The sequence below is a fragment of the Macaca mulatta genome, chromosome 1 (genome assembly GCF_049350105.2).
Source record: "Macaca mulatta isolate MMU2019108-1 chromosome 1, T2T-MMU8v2.0, whole genome shotgun sequence".
Lineage (NCBI taxonomy): Eukaryota > Metazoa > Chordata > Mammalia > Primates > Cercopithecidae > Macaca > Macaca mulatta.
In genome coordinates, this window is record NC_133406.1 from 8,221,965 (window position 1) to 8,236,684 (window position 14,720).

The 14,720-nt window shown below is 38.5% G+C and overlaps 1 protein-coding gene across 2 annotated transcripts in view; it reads left to right on the forward strand.

The window, feature by feature from the left end:
* The window catches only part of RGS7 (regulator of G protein signaling 7), a 576,861-nt gene that overhangs the window by 482,929 nt on the left and 79,212 nt on the right, over positions 1 to 14,720 (forward strand). For both annotated transcript variants that reach the window (XM_015127136.3, XM_015127147.3), the window contains exons 7-9: positions 684 to 748; positions 2,271 to 2,347; positions 2,455 to 2,536. In XM_015127136.3, the coding sequence (XP_014982622.1) occupies positions 684 to 748; positions 2,271 to 2,347; positions 2,455 to 2,536 (224 nt within the window). The remainder of the gene's footprint in view (positions 1 to 683; positions 749 to 2,270; positions 2,348 to 2,454; positions 2,537 to 14,720) is intronic.

The following is a 14,720-nucleotide window of genomic DNA, read 5'->3' on the forward strand; positions in this document are numbered from 1 at the left end:
TGTGCCAATAATTCATAATTTCCTTTTTGCAAAATGATTTTACTTGTATATATAGATTTTTAAGTTCATTTGGTGACCCTTTTAAAAGGTTTTATTTTCTCCTCTTATTTGTTGAAGATGCTAAAAACTGTGATGACCATTTAATAAAAATGTTTAAATGATTATGGCTCATGCCTATAATCTCAGCACTTTGAGAGGCCGAGGTGGAAGGATCACTTGAGCCCAGGAGTTGAAGACCAGCCTGGGCAACAAAGCAAGAAGCCTCTTTACAAATAATAATAATAATAATAATAATAAAATTAGCTAGTTTGGTGTCTCATGCCTATAGTCCCAGCTACTCGGGAGGCTGAGGCAAAAGGATCGATTGAGCCTAGGAGTTTGTGGCTGCAATGAACAAGGCTCTTACCACTATACTTGCTTCAGCCTGCGTGACAGAATAAGACTATCTCTAAAAAAAAAAGTTACCGAGTTTCTTAGCATATTTATTAGGATACCATAAATACCATGATGCTTGAATTTCAGTAATAATGTTATTACAGAATTATTTTTTGTCTAAGAAAATGATCAAAAATTACAACTTGGGAAAAAAGTGCGATCGTCTTGATTTGTAATGTTGTACTTTTACTTATAGTGCCATGGTGTTGGTAAGCAGGCAAGAAATGATTGATTTTTTTTTTTTTCAGCCGTTTACCTCTGCAAGAGAACAATGCAAAACAAGGCACGACTGGAGCTCGCAGACTATGAGGCTGTAAGTACCAAGGACCTTCTGGCAAGGACAGTCATAGGATACACAGCAGTAAGGCCCACAGTCTTTTCTGGGCAGGCTGTTAACTCTCCATTCATGGATCTTTTTTCTTGTCTTTCCTTTTGAGATGGAGTTTCACTCTTGTCACCCAGGTTGCAGTGCAGTGGCACGATCTTGGCTTACTGCAACCTCTGCCTCCCAGGTTCAAGTGATTCTCCTGCTTCAGCCTCTGGAGTAGCTGGGATTACAGGTGTGCGACACCACGCCCAGCTAATTTTTTTTTTTTTTTTTTTTTTTTTTGAGATGGAGTCTCGCTCTGTCACCCAGGCTGGAGTGCAGTGGCGCGATCTCGGCTCACTGCAAGCTCCACCTCCTGGGTTCACGCCATTCTCCTGCCTCAGCCTCCCGAGTAACTGGGATTACAGGTACCCGCCACCACGCCTGGCTAATTTTTGTATTTTTAGTAGAGACGGGGTTTCACCATGTTAGCCAGAATGGTCTCGATCTCCTGACCTCGTGATCTGCCTGCCTCGGCCTCCCAAAGTGCGGGGATTACAGGCATGAGCCACCACACCTGGCAGCTAATTTTTATATTTTTAGTAGAGACTGGGTTTCACCATGTTGGCCAGGCTGGTCTTGAACTCCTGACCTCAGGTGATCTACCTGCCTCAGCCTCCTAAAAGTGCTGGGATTACAGGCGTGAGCCACCGCGCACAGCCTCATTCATGGATCTGAAGGGTCAGATTTCCAGGGATCTGGCATCACAGTGGGCTCATGAATTCCTGTTTACTTACTTCCTCTCTTCATTCACATTGCGTGTGGCAAAACTCTAAATACATAAACTCAAAGTATAAGAGGGAAGCATATCTTATTTTCTAAAATTGACTTAACTGTCAAAATGTCAGATACATCCTACATAGTGAAGATATCCAAACTCTGAGGATTAAAGACCATTTACCCTGGGAAAGAGTGGGTTTTGCCAAAATTTTATCTGCTGACGGTGATCATCAGCAGATAAAAGTCATTTGCTGTCATTTGTGCAGATGGTTGCTATGTTAGATTTACTGAATTCAAAGCACTGTGTAGGAATAGGTTGTGGGCCGCCAGGGTGTTACATGTATTGTGAGGAACTGAATAGGCTGATTGCATGCGTAGTAGGAATGTATTGCTGTTCTGTTCCTCTATAAACTGGGTACAGAAAATTCCAATGGGTTCATCTGGAGCACCTCCTTATGTACCAGGTAATTTTAGTATTTTGCAGATACATATTGGATTTTTAGTCCTATTCTCCGAAGTCAGTAATTCAAAAAATTGATATTTGTAACAGGTTTTTCTACTTCCTGTAAGACTGACAATATGAAGATGAGCTGAATTCAGGGAGCATGGCTTATCATTGAGAACCACAGTACACTTAGGGCTTTAGAAACTCTCTGTTTGTTTCCTTGACAAATACAAGTGGTAACTAAGCTAGAAGAGAGCAGTGAAGAAGAGCACTGAATGTCGCCACGTGGGGTATGTTTTTCAGGAGAGCCTGGCCAGGCTGCAGAGAGCGTTTGCCCGGAAGTGGGAGTTCATTTTCATGCAAGCAGAAGCACAAGCAAAGTGAGTCCTTGTGAGTCTTTTGGAAGATTTGTTCAAGTTGTGGCCTTTTTGTCCAGAGAGGCACTACAATTAATACTAAATGTTATCCATTGTTACCGTGTTGACAGAGTGGACAAGAAGAGAGACAAGATTGAAAGGAAGATCCTTGACAGCCAAGAGAGAGCGTTCTGGGATGTGCACAGGCCTGTGGTAAGCAAGCGTCACACTCTCATCTTGAATCCGTCTTCTCTGTGGGAAGAGAGGGGAGCCTTACCAAAGTAAGGGAAAGCCTGGAGTGACCCCTTGCACTCCCCAGGGTATCTTGGTGAATTCATTAAGAAAAGATCACCACTTTTGTGTAGGATGACCAGACCTCAGTAGCATCAGATTTAATTAATAAAACCACACATTTTCCCACCATGATAACGCTTGCTTACTCTCTTGCTATTTGAGGTATCTAATGCTTCTGTATACATTTGAAAGAAAAACCACTGCAACAAAACAGTTTTTCATGTTTTATTGTTTACATTTTTCTAGCTTTATAGTAAAAGTGCAAGTCAAGATGTTATTCCTGCCCTAATTTTCCTTCCCTCCCTTCCTTCCTTCCTTCCTTCCTTCCTTCCTTCCTTCCCTCCCTCCCCTCTCTTTCTTTCTCTTTTTTTTTTCTTTCTTTCTTTCTTTCTCACTCTCACTCTCTTTTTTTTATGGGATCTGTCTCTGTGGCTGGAGTGCAGTGGTGTGATCTTGGCTCACTGTAACCTCTGCCTCCCAGTTCAAGCTGTCCTCCCACCTCAGCCTCCCGAGTAGTTGGGACGACAGGCATGTGCCACCAAGCCTGGCTAATTTTTTGTATTTTTGATAGAGATGGAGTTTCACCATGGTGCCCAGGCTGGTCTCGAACTCCTGAGCTCAAGTAATCTGCCTGCCTCAGCCTCCCAAAGTTCTGGGATTACAGGGATAAGCCACCATGCCCAGCCTGATTTTTTCTTAAAACCTATTAGTAGCCTGCTTTGGTTGTTGACTTTCACAGTCTAACATTTCCTGTGGCTCAAATTCAAATCAGCCCACATTTTTAATGACACAATATTGGATCTCTATGTAATAACTTAGCTGGGCTTTTTCCTTATTAATGTTAAACTATGTGCCTCAGAGTAACATTAATGAATATCCTTAATTAATGCCAGAAAACTGTATGGATGAAATTAAACAGTGGTTACCAGCAACCATAAGACAACCTCATGTATTTCTTTCTATTTCGATGCTATATCGTTTTCTTCTGTAGATTTATTTAAATACAGACAAGGCAGTAGAGAATAATATTTATATAAGTATTATTAGAATAAATAATAGGTTCATAGCATGAAAGACAAATGAGATTGATAAGAATACCTTACAATTTTCTCTTCAACTACCTTCAGAATCAGACCAAAAGAGAAAGTCTCCAAAGGTTTGTTTATATATGTACATATTTCAGCTTCAGATAGCAATGCAATTGTTAAATGATATATTGAATTTGTTCTCTCTTTTGAATTCTGAAAAGATTAGAATTGAGAATTAACTGGTTTTGCTACTGAAAATTCAGTGTGAGTTTTATTGTTGATGAAGAAAAAGGATTTTGAGGTCAGGTGCATAGCTATTGCAAGGACATTAAGTAGGATTTTTATTTTTTTGGTTTGTTTTAAGCAACCTCTAGAAACCAGTCAATGCGTTATGTTCCTATGCTTATCCACTTTGTCCCCTGGACATCTGGTGGCTCATCTCTAGCCTCGTTTAGCTTCCATGGCCTGGTTCCACCTGGCAACCCAGGAGGACTCACACCATGCCCGCTCCCCTGCACTGCCCACGTCTATTTCATGCTCTGAGACCCGCGCTCGCAGAGATGACAAATGAGTCCACCTCAGACACTCCCCTGCTCCACTGCCTGAGGCCTCTGTGTGCTTCTGTTGGAGGCAGAATCTGATCCCAGTTGTCTTTCCCTCTATCCAGTGCAAGCCAGGCGCTAGTCTTTGCTGTCTCCCACCGGCAAGCAGCACGTATGAGTGTTATCCAAGAGGCCTCACCACACCCTTCACTAGGCTTCCAACTAGAAAGTCATCCCAAGGAGGATCTGGAGGCAGAAACCACCCAGAAGCCACTGGCTCCATCTCCCTTGTTGATTTTTTTTTTTTTTTTTTTTTTTTTTGAGACGGAGTCTCGCTCTGTCCCCCAGGCTGGAGTGCAGGGGCGCGATCTTGGCTCACTTCAAGCTCCGCCTCCCAGGTTCACACCATTCTTCTGCCTCAGCCTCCTGAGTAGCTGGGACTACAGGTGCCCGCCACCACGCCTGGTTAATCTTTTGTATTTTTAGTAGAGACGGGGTTTCACCGTGTTAGCAAGGATAGTGTTGATCTCCTGACCTTGTGATCCGCCTGCCTCAGCCTTCCAAAGTGCTGGGATGACAGGCGTGAGCCACCGCACCTGGCTGCCATCACTTATTTTCTAGAGGAAAATAGAGCTTTGGGTTGTCATGAGCCTCTGAGAATGGCATTTACCTAAACCAATCCTACCTTCAACCATTTCTTTTTCTTACATTATAACTTCCTGTATTACTTTAGAGGTAATCCCTCTTGGCATTTTTAAAATTTAAACATTTGGAAGTGATCTCAGGCACTCGTGAAATGCTGACACTTGTCCAAAGGCTGTGTCTGCCATACACGTGCTGGTGTTTATCTTGTTTTTAGTCTTTTGGGTCCTTACTCTGAGTTAATAGACAAAGATGATGATGACAGGGACGTTAAAAGAAAGGTTCTCCTAAGAGAGCTCCTAATGCTATTTTCTCAGCCAAACACATAAGCTCTATCTCTATTCGCTGGCTGTAGTGTTAGCTAAGCAATGACAACAACTTTCTAAGGTAACTAGGCCCCCTGAAGAAAAAGTGGCATAGGGGAAAACAGCAATATTGTGATACTTTCTAAGAATGTCTACACTTTTACATTTGTCCCTAGAAATGAATTCTGCAGTTGTCATAATCAATCCTAATATATTTAGACCCTAAATCCTATGTCCCAGAGTGAAAGTGAATAGGTATTTCTATAGCTCAGTTTCTTCTTCATAGTCTGTCCTGTCTATGGCTGTAGTGAAAGACTCTTTGTACCTTGTAGTATTCACTGTAACATTTAGGTGTCTTCTAGACAGGATCTGTGAAGCTAGGAAGCCAGGCCTGGCATGTTAACACCAAATTATTGCCACCCGAGCAACCTAGAATCCTAGACCATGTGTAGGAAAATACCAGAGAGTATCTCAAACCGTCCAGAGGCTTAATCTGGTTTGGCCTGGGGCCTCATATTGCATACCGCCCCTCACCAGAAGATGTCCATATCTAAGAGACTGTCCTATTGTGTCCACTTCCAGTTTTATTATGTCAGCCAATGACCAGTAGAAAAGGGAATAGGGAGACCTGGGCAGAGTGAGAAGCAGCTGGGCTTGGGAATCAGACAGACCTGACTCCGTTATTTATGAGGCCCACCGTGCACAGGGATTTGCCCTTTCTGAGATGTAGCAGTCTCACTTATAAAATGGAACTATATCTACCTACCTTGCACTATTGATTGAACATTAAATGAGATCACCTGGGTAAAAGCAGCCGGCAGATCACTTTAGCAATCTCACTGGACAGGTGAAAGACAATAAATTTTCAGCTTCCTTTGTGAACAGAAACAGAGTAGCACAAAAAAGGATAGAGAAAAAAATGGAATATGGAAACAGATAATGCAGATGCAGCTCCTATACTTCATGGTTTTAATGACATCTGTGAATCTCGCAGAGTACAATCAAGGAACATCACAACCTTTGTCTTTGGTTCTGAGGTCCCAACCAGAATAACTCCGAAGACCACTCCCATAGTCATCTCCTTTTCCTCCAGCCTTACCTTTCCACTCTTCCATTTAGGGATACTTTGCATGAAATAGGCTGACCTTGACTTAAGGCTGATGTGGTCACCGTGGTGTTAATTGCTCATCTATGAGCCCTCTCTCTTAGTACCCTTTATTTGTGAACTCTTTTATTTCCTGTATGTTTGCATTTTTATTTAAGCCTTTATTCTGGAATGTAGAATCTGTCCTCTAGGTGCAGGAACGCAAGACTTAGAACAAAGCAGCCTTTCTTGGTCTTTATCAAACTGTTTACCTGAAATAAGTCAGACTGGGTTGACTTTCCTCTTCAAAGGGATTGTTCCTTTACCCACCTATGGAACTTTTTGAACTGTGTGGGGAATGCTTTTACCCCCAACATTTTTGTTATTTAAATATGTAAGTCCTGGAGCCGTCTGCCAATGCAATGGCTAAAACATGTTTCCTTCAAAGGTTGAATCTGAAACTCATGAAACAGGGCATTGCCACCCTTCCCATAATATGGAACATGGATCATGGGATACATGTGGATACATATGGAAAGGTATCACGTAATGATACCTTTTATTCTGTATCAATATGTGCCAGATATTATATTAAGGCCAGGCATAAAAAGTGGACTAAAACACACTCCTTGATTACTAAAACTCGTAGTCCAGTGTCGCATTTTATGAACGTAGTCATTAACACAGCAGGGTGAGTTTGACTGCACTATTTGTTTTCTGAAGGGAGATACAGATGCTCATGTTATTTATAGGACTTGCTAAGGTTCAGAGCTAGCAGTGGGAGAGCCAGGCCTGGAACTAAAGAGTGGTGTGGATCCAGGCAGAGAAAGTAGCTCCAGCAAGAATGAGATCCTGATTTTATATATCTATCCTGCAAAAAGAAAGAATAAATAGTTAGAACGCAATAGTCCACATAGGATATAGCTGTGTTTATAGGTGTCTTATTATATTTTACTCATGGTTTTCATATATCCTTTTGCTTTTTACAAAATGGTTGTATTTATAGGTATCCTTTTGTATTTTATCATGGTTTTTGTATGTTTTTTGCTGTTTTTAAAAGTCCAGAGTTCAGGGCATCTTTCATACATTATAGGCCACACACCCCTGACCTAGGGAAATCCAACTAACACGTGTAGAACGCCCCTGCCAGGGATGTGTATACAATGTACACCCTAGAGGGCCATTGCCAACAGGGCTGCCTGGTAAGTCCTATCTTCAATGTTTAGTTATGATGATCTTGTGTAACAACCTACATATGTTATTATTTCAAGAAGGATCTAAATGTTTATTTTTTATTTTTGTTTTTATTTATTTATTTTTTAAAGACAGAACCTTACTCTGTCACCCAGGCTGGAGTGCAGTGGTGCAATCTTGCCTCACTGCAACCTTCACCTCCCAGGTTCAAGCAGTTATCTTGCCTCAGCCTCCTGAATAGCTGGAATTACAGGCGCATGCCACCATGCCCGGCTATATTTTTAGTAGAGACGGGGTTTTACTGTGTTGGCCAGGCTGGTCTTGAACTCCTGGCCTCAGGGGATCCTCCCACCTCAGCCTCCCAGAGTGCTGGGATCACAGGCATGAGCCACCACGCCTGGCCTAAAATTTTTTTAATATATAAACTATATTTAAGCCTGGGCAACATAGTGAGATTCCATCTCTACAAAACATTAGCCAGGTATGATGGTGCATGCCTATAATCCTAGCTACTCAGGAGGCTGAGGCTAAGAGGATTCCTTGTGGCCAGGAGTTTGAGGTTGCAGTGAGCTATATCATGCCATTGCACTCCAGCCTGGGTAACAGAGTGAAACCCTGTCTCTAAAATACACACACAAACACATACACACATAGTTAGTGTACAGAAATTATTAGTACAAAAAGGAGATAAGAAAGCAGGGTCTAAATTTTGTTATGGTTTTTCAGAAGGTTAATTGAGAAAATATGAAGTAATCACTATCAATTTTAAAAGTCTTGAGATTGATATTCCCATTAGAATAAAAAGCTCTATACTTAAAGGTCACAGATCTGTGACGCGATCTAACGGAAAGACTTTTAAGTTATGTAATTATATTTTCCTGAATCGATTTGCCTTCGTAAATATATAAAGTATCTTTATTTTCAAAAGCCAGAAATGGAGTTATCCTAACAGCGTTTTTGTTGAATGTTTTTCATTTTGCTTTCCCTTTCCCAGTTCTGCTATTATACCTCTCAATAAAAAATATAACAGATAACAGCTGATCCTTATGAAGCTTTTAATTCAAGTAAAGGTGATATGCTACCTTACCTTTTGAATACTTTTATTTGATTCGATTTGACACAAGCATTTATTATTCCAACCTCAAGAATGGATTGGAAGCCATTAGCCAGAAATGTAGTGGGGAAAGGGAAATTTGAAATAACAGTTCAGAATCTTTAAAATATACTTAAAGTCAGTTTAATGTGAAATATGATATATTATGTGCATTTTACCTAGAGTGTAGAATATATACATAATATGATTTTTTACCTTTCAAAACACCATGAGGTCATTTTTAGGTCAGATTGACACAGAATAATCATTCTAGTACTTAATGTCTCTATAAAATAAAGTTAGCCTCCTAAGTATGTCAGCGTTTACTCCAGAAAAAAAATTAAGGTCATAACACTAAAAAGGACTCTTCACTTACTAAGGACTCCAGACAGAATTGCCAGAAACTAACTACTGAAGAATATAGTGGGAGAAATACACCGGATTGTAGCAGGACAAAGATAATATAGTATTTGAGTTGACTTGTGTATTTAATGCTTCAATAATGTAATGAAGCCCCACACATACACACACACACAAAGAATAATGCATTAGTAGCCTGTATTAACAGGATTTTAACATCTAGCTAAATTGGAGTGAAACTTCTAGTTGTCAAAGTTCTGAAGAAACTCAATTTTAGCATTTTGTGCCCCATCCTCTACACCATACTTTAAAAAGAACGTGGACGAGCTGGAGTTAAGATGTGAATGGATGGGCGGTAAGGAGGCAAACTAAAAAAAGCAAGACCAAAAAAAATTGTGAAATTATTAATAAGATTAGTGACCCTAGGAATGCGAAGTCCCATGGAAAGTGTCTTCCTACTTTGAAATGTTACTAAGCAGACTTGGAATAAAGTTTATTAGTTTATCACACATTGGGTTCTGTATGACTACTGTGAAAATGACTGGAAAATAAAATCTCAACATAAAAGCTTCCTAATACTCAAAGCTATCTAAAGGTCATTGCCAACTTCTAATGATGCAAATGATAAATTCAAGTATAGATTAGAAGTCATGAGCCAGAAATAGAATGGAGAAAAGGCAATCACTGGATAGAGAATGAGATTCATAATTTTCAGAGTTCTTTCCTGAAACAACAATTAGATCACCTTCTTTGCTTCCCAAGCCTGTTAGTTTAGGGTTGAATGCATGCCAAGCATTCAACAAAGACGTCATGGATAAAAAGGCTTAAGCAGAGAAATGGAAATATACTTCATCAGAATATTCAATATAGAAACAATAATCATTGAATTGAATTCTTCCTGAATTCAATTTAAGCAAATCCTAATCACAAAGTAGTGAGAATAGTTGATTTACTTATGCTTTTTAAAACCTATACGTCATCAGCATTTTGTAGCATTTTCGTTGACACTGACCAGAACACTTGTTTTAACGTCTGTCAGACCATGATTTCTTGAAGAGCAGAGAGTCTGTCTTCAATTCCCTATCCTAAAGCTAACATTTTGTAGCATGCAACTTAATGCAAAATATTGAGTCTGAGTAGTTGAGAAAATGGTGGACATATGAAATTTGCAAAGGATTTTGCTAAGGGTTCGTAGCAGATTTGGAACAGTGAGTTTGTTTTAGGGCATGCTGAGTGTGATGACACGACATTCAGATGGAGAGAGATCTCGTCAATAGTTGTAGACATGAGACCAAAATTTGAGGGGTGTTTTGGGATATAGAATTGATTCTGAAACTCATTAACCTAAAGGTGATAGGTAAACCCTGAGACAAGGACAGTTTGTTACAGCAAGGCATAGAGAGTGAAAGAGGATTTGTTATCTGTTTGGAAGGTCTCTTGTCTTTCTCTCTTGCTTATAGTCCCATAAATGTCCCTATATATCTTTTTCTCTTCAAATAAATTTGTATAAAATAGCCTGGCAAAGCAAGTGTGTGTGTGTATATGTGTGTGTGCGTGCGCATGTGTGTGCCTGTGTGTGTGTACAAATCCATTAAATATGCAGTTAAATGCTAACACTGATCAAAAGAAAGCTGGAGTAGATAGATTAATTTCAGACAAACCCAACCTCAGAGCAAGGAAAATTATCAGAGATAAAGAGGAAGATTACATAATGACAAAAGGATCAATTCTTCATAAGGACATAATAATAGTTAATGTCTATGCATTTAACAACAGGGCATCAAAGTATGAGGCAAACACTGAAAGAAGTGCAAGGAGAGATGGATAAATACGCTAGTATATTCTGAGACTTTAATACCCCTCTATCAGTAATTTACAGTTCAAGCGGGCAGAAAATCAGTAAGGAACTAAGAACAAGGTTTAACTGAAGTACACCATCAATCAACTGGATATGACTGACGTCCATAGAACACTTCACACAACAGCAGCAGAACACACGTTCTTCTCGAGCCTCCATGCAGCACACAGGAGAAGAGATTGCACTCTGGGTCAAAACACACACCTTAACAAACTTAGAAGAATAGAAATCACACAAAGTGTGTTCTCAGACCAAAATGATATAAAACTAGAAATCAAAACAGCTAGAATATCTCAAAATACTAGTAGATTAAACAACACACTTCTACATAACACGTGGGTCATAGAAGCAGTCTCAAGAGAAATATAAAAACATTTCAAACTAATTTAAAATAAAAATATACTTCATCAAAATGTTCAGGATCCAGTGAAAGCAGTGCTTAGAGGGAAATTTATATCATTGAGTATATGTACTAGAAGAAAGAAAGATCTAAAATGAGTAATCTAAACTTCCACATTTGGAAACTAGGAATAGGAGAACAAGTTAAATCCAAAGTAAGCAGAAGAGAAGAAATGATAAAAATTAAAGCAGACATCAATGAGAATGGCAAGAGAATATAGAGAAAATCAACATAATCAAACTTGTTTTTTTGAAAAAACCAATAAAGTCAATAAACCTCTAGCCAAGTTAACTAAGGAATAAAAGGAGAAGACACAAATTACTAATATCAGAAATATAAAAGGGTCTATATCTACTGATTCTGTGAACACTAAAAGCATAATAATGAAATATTCTAAACAACTCTATGCCCAGAAATTTGAGGGCCTAGATGAAATGGACCAAAAGGGGAAAAAAAAAAAAAAAAAAAAAACAGGAAAGAAAGAAAGAAAAACACAATGTACCAAAGCTTACCAAGAAAATAGATAATATATATGGGTCTATATATATTAATGAGAAGGCCTACATCTTAACATCTATTATGAAATATTAGTCTATTCAATTAAAGAAATTAGGCCAGGAGTGATGGCTTATGCCTGTAATCCTAGCACTTTGGGAGGCTGAGGCAGGAGGATCAGTTGAGCCCAGTTGTTTAAGACCAACCTGGGCAACACAGCAAGACCCTGTCTCAAAAATTTAAAAAACAATAAATAAAATGAAGAAATTGAAACAATAATTAACAACCTTCTAAGACAGGAAACACCAGCCCAGATGGATTCACTGATGAATTCTAGCAAAGATTTAAGGGACAAATTATATCAATTCTTTACAATCTTTTCCAGAAAATAGCAGAGTGGCTACCTCGTAACTCATTCTATGAGGCTAGCATTACCCCAATACCCAAAACAAACAAAGCCATCGCAAGGAAAACTACACACCAGTGTCTCTCATGAACAAAGATGCAAAATCCTCATCAAAATATTAGGATAGCACATCCAGTGATGTACAAGAAGAATTTTACACCACAGTGAAGCAGGAATTATTCCAAGTATTCAAGACTGGTTCAACATTTGAAAATCAATTGATATAATCTATTACTTCTACAAGCTAAAAAGAAAAAATCATAAATCCATATTATAAAAACGAATGAATTGGACTTCATTAAAATTAAAATCTTTTACTCTATAAAAGACGTTGTTATGAGAATGAGAATTCAAGCCACAGACTGGGACAATATTAGCAAGCAAAAAAAAAAAAAAAAAAACTGATATTTTGGACTGGTATCCAAAATATAAAAATAACTCTTAAAACTCAACAATAGTAATAAAACAGCTAGTTAAAAACGGGCAAAAGATCTAAATAGACACTGCACCAAAGAACATACACGGAGAGCAAAAAGATGCTCAACAGCACATGTCATTAAGGCTACATTAAAACAACAATTGGATACCACTGCACACCTATTAGCATGACTAAAATCCAAAACACTAGCAACATCCAATGCCAGTGAGGATGTGGAGCATTGGGAACTCTCATTCTCTGCTGGTGGAAATGCAAAATGGTACAGCTACTTTGAAAGATAATTAGGGAGTTTCCTATAAAACTAAATGAACTGTTACTACACAACATAGCATTCACACCCCTTGGTATTTACCCAAATGAATAGAAAAGTTAATGTCCACACAAAAACCTACAAATGTTTATGACAACTTTTTTCATAGTTGCCAAAACATGGAAACAATCAAGATATCCTTCAAAAAATGACTATGGTATATTCATACAATGGAACGTGTATTAGTTCGTTCTCATGCTGCTAATAAAGACATACCTGAGACTGGGTAATTTATAAAAGAAACAGGTTTAATTGACTCACAGTTCCAGAACTCACTCACTATCATGAGAACAACATGGGAGTAACCACCCCCATTATTCAATGACCTCCCACCAGGTCCCTCCCACGACACATGGGGATTATGGGAACTACAATTCAAGATGAGGGTTGGGCAGGGACACAGCCAAACCGTATCAGAATGTTTTTCAGTGATAGAATGAGATGAGCTATCAAGCCACAAAAAGACATGGAAGGACTTTAAATGCATCGTACTAAATGAAAGAAACCAGTTTTAGAAGGCTAGTTATGATTCCAACTCTATGACATTTTGGAAAAGGCAAAACTACAGAGACAGGAAAAAGATGAGGGGTTGAAGGGAAAGCAGGGAGTGATGAAGAGGGAGAGCACAGATTTTTAGGACAGTGAAAATATTTTGTAAGATACCTTAATGGTGGATACATATTGTTATAGGTTTGTCACAGCCTATACAATGTATATAGCACCAAGCGTGAACCCCAATGCAAGCTCTGGAATTTAATTACTATTAATGTATCAATATTGGTTCAACAACTGAAACAAATGTACCACATCAATATAAGATGCTAATACAGGGGACTTTGGGGTGGGATGAGGGGACTTACGGGAATTCTCTGTACTCTGTACTCAATTTTCTGTAAACCTAAACTACTCAAAAATAAAGTCCATGACATAACAAAAAAAAATACAGATATAACTTTTTTACAAAGTGAAACAGAGGGCACATCGTAGGAGAGTATAATGAACTCAACAAAATCTCTGACCCCGAGAACAAAACAGCGTCATGTGGTGATATCAGCAGATAAAACTGAATTTGACTTACCTAACATCAGGTCCACCTATATAGAAAAGCTGATGGTTGTTTCATTGTGTGTCTTTGTATGCCGTATAGACAAGACCTTGAAGTAAAATACAAAGCGCGTGTATTGGTTCTCTCCTTTACTCAGTGTGCTTGGCGTTGTCTGTCTTATTTGGTAGATTCATTCTTTACTTGATCAATGTGATTTGAAAAGAAGCAGAGTCCCACAAAAATGACTCAGATATTTTTTTCTCTGAAAAATCATACTAATCATAAGAGAAATATTTTTCTCCTTATGAATATTATGATGAGAAATCCTGCCAATGATTTCTCCTGGATAACAATTAATACATGCGAAATATTTCTTCAGAGAATGCTAAAAATTCAAAATTCCCTTTTGAAGGATTAGTTGCACCATGGTTGTGTGGACACCCCACATGTTGTTCTGAAGCATGATTGTATATTAGTAGTGTACTTTAAACAAACAAGTATATGGTAAAATATCGTTATTCCTGTGGAATATATTTTTTCTAACTATACTATTAATACAATAGTTTGGCAAGAAAAAAATGGAATAAGGGAAGTAAAGTGGTACATTTCTTTGATTTTCACTGAAAAAAAAATCTGTGCATTACACTGTTGATTCATTCATTTAGTATATCTTTCAGCCAGCGTTTATAGCTTCGCACAGTAAAGGCTGAAGACAAAAAGATGAGAAATACTGCCCCACTGACTAAGATACTCAGAGTCCAGAATAAGTAGAACAGGGGCTTAAATGTATAATTATTATACAAATACTATGATGAGATATACAGTAGAGCTATGAATATAGCTGTTTTAAAATAGAAGTTTACATTGAGCTTTAAAATAGAGGTTTACATTGAGCTAATGTT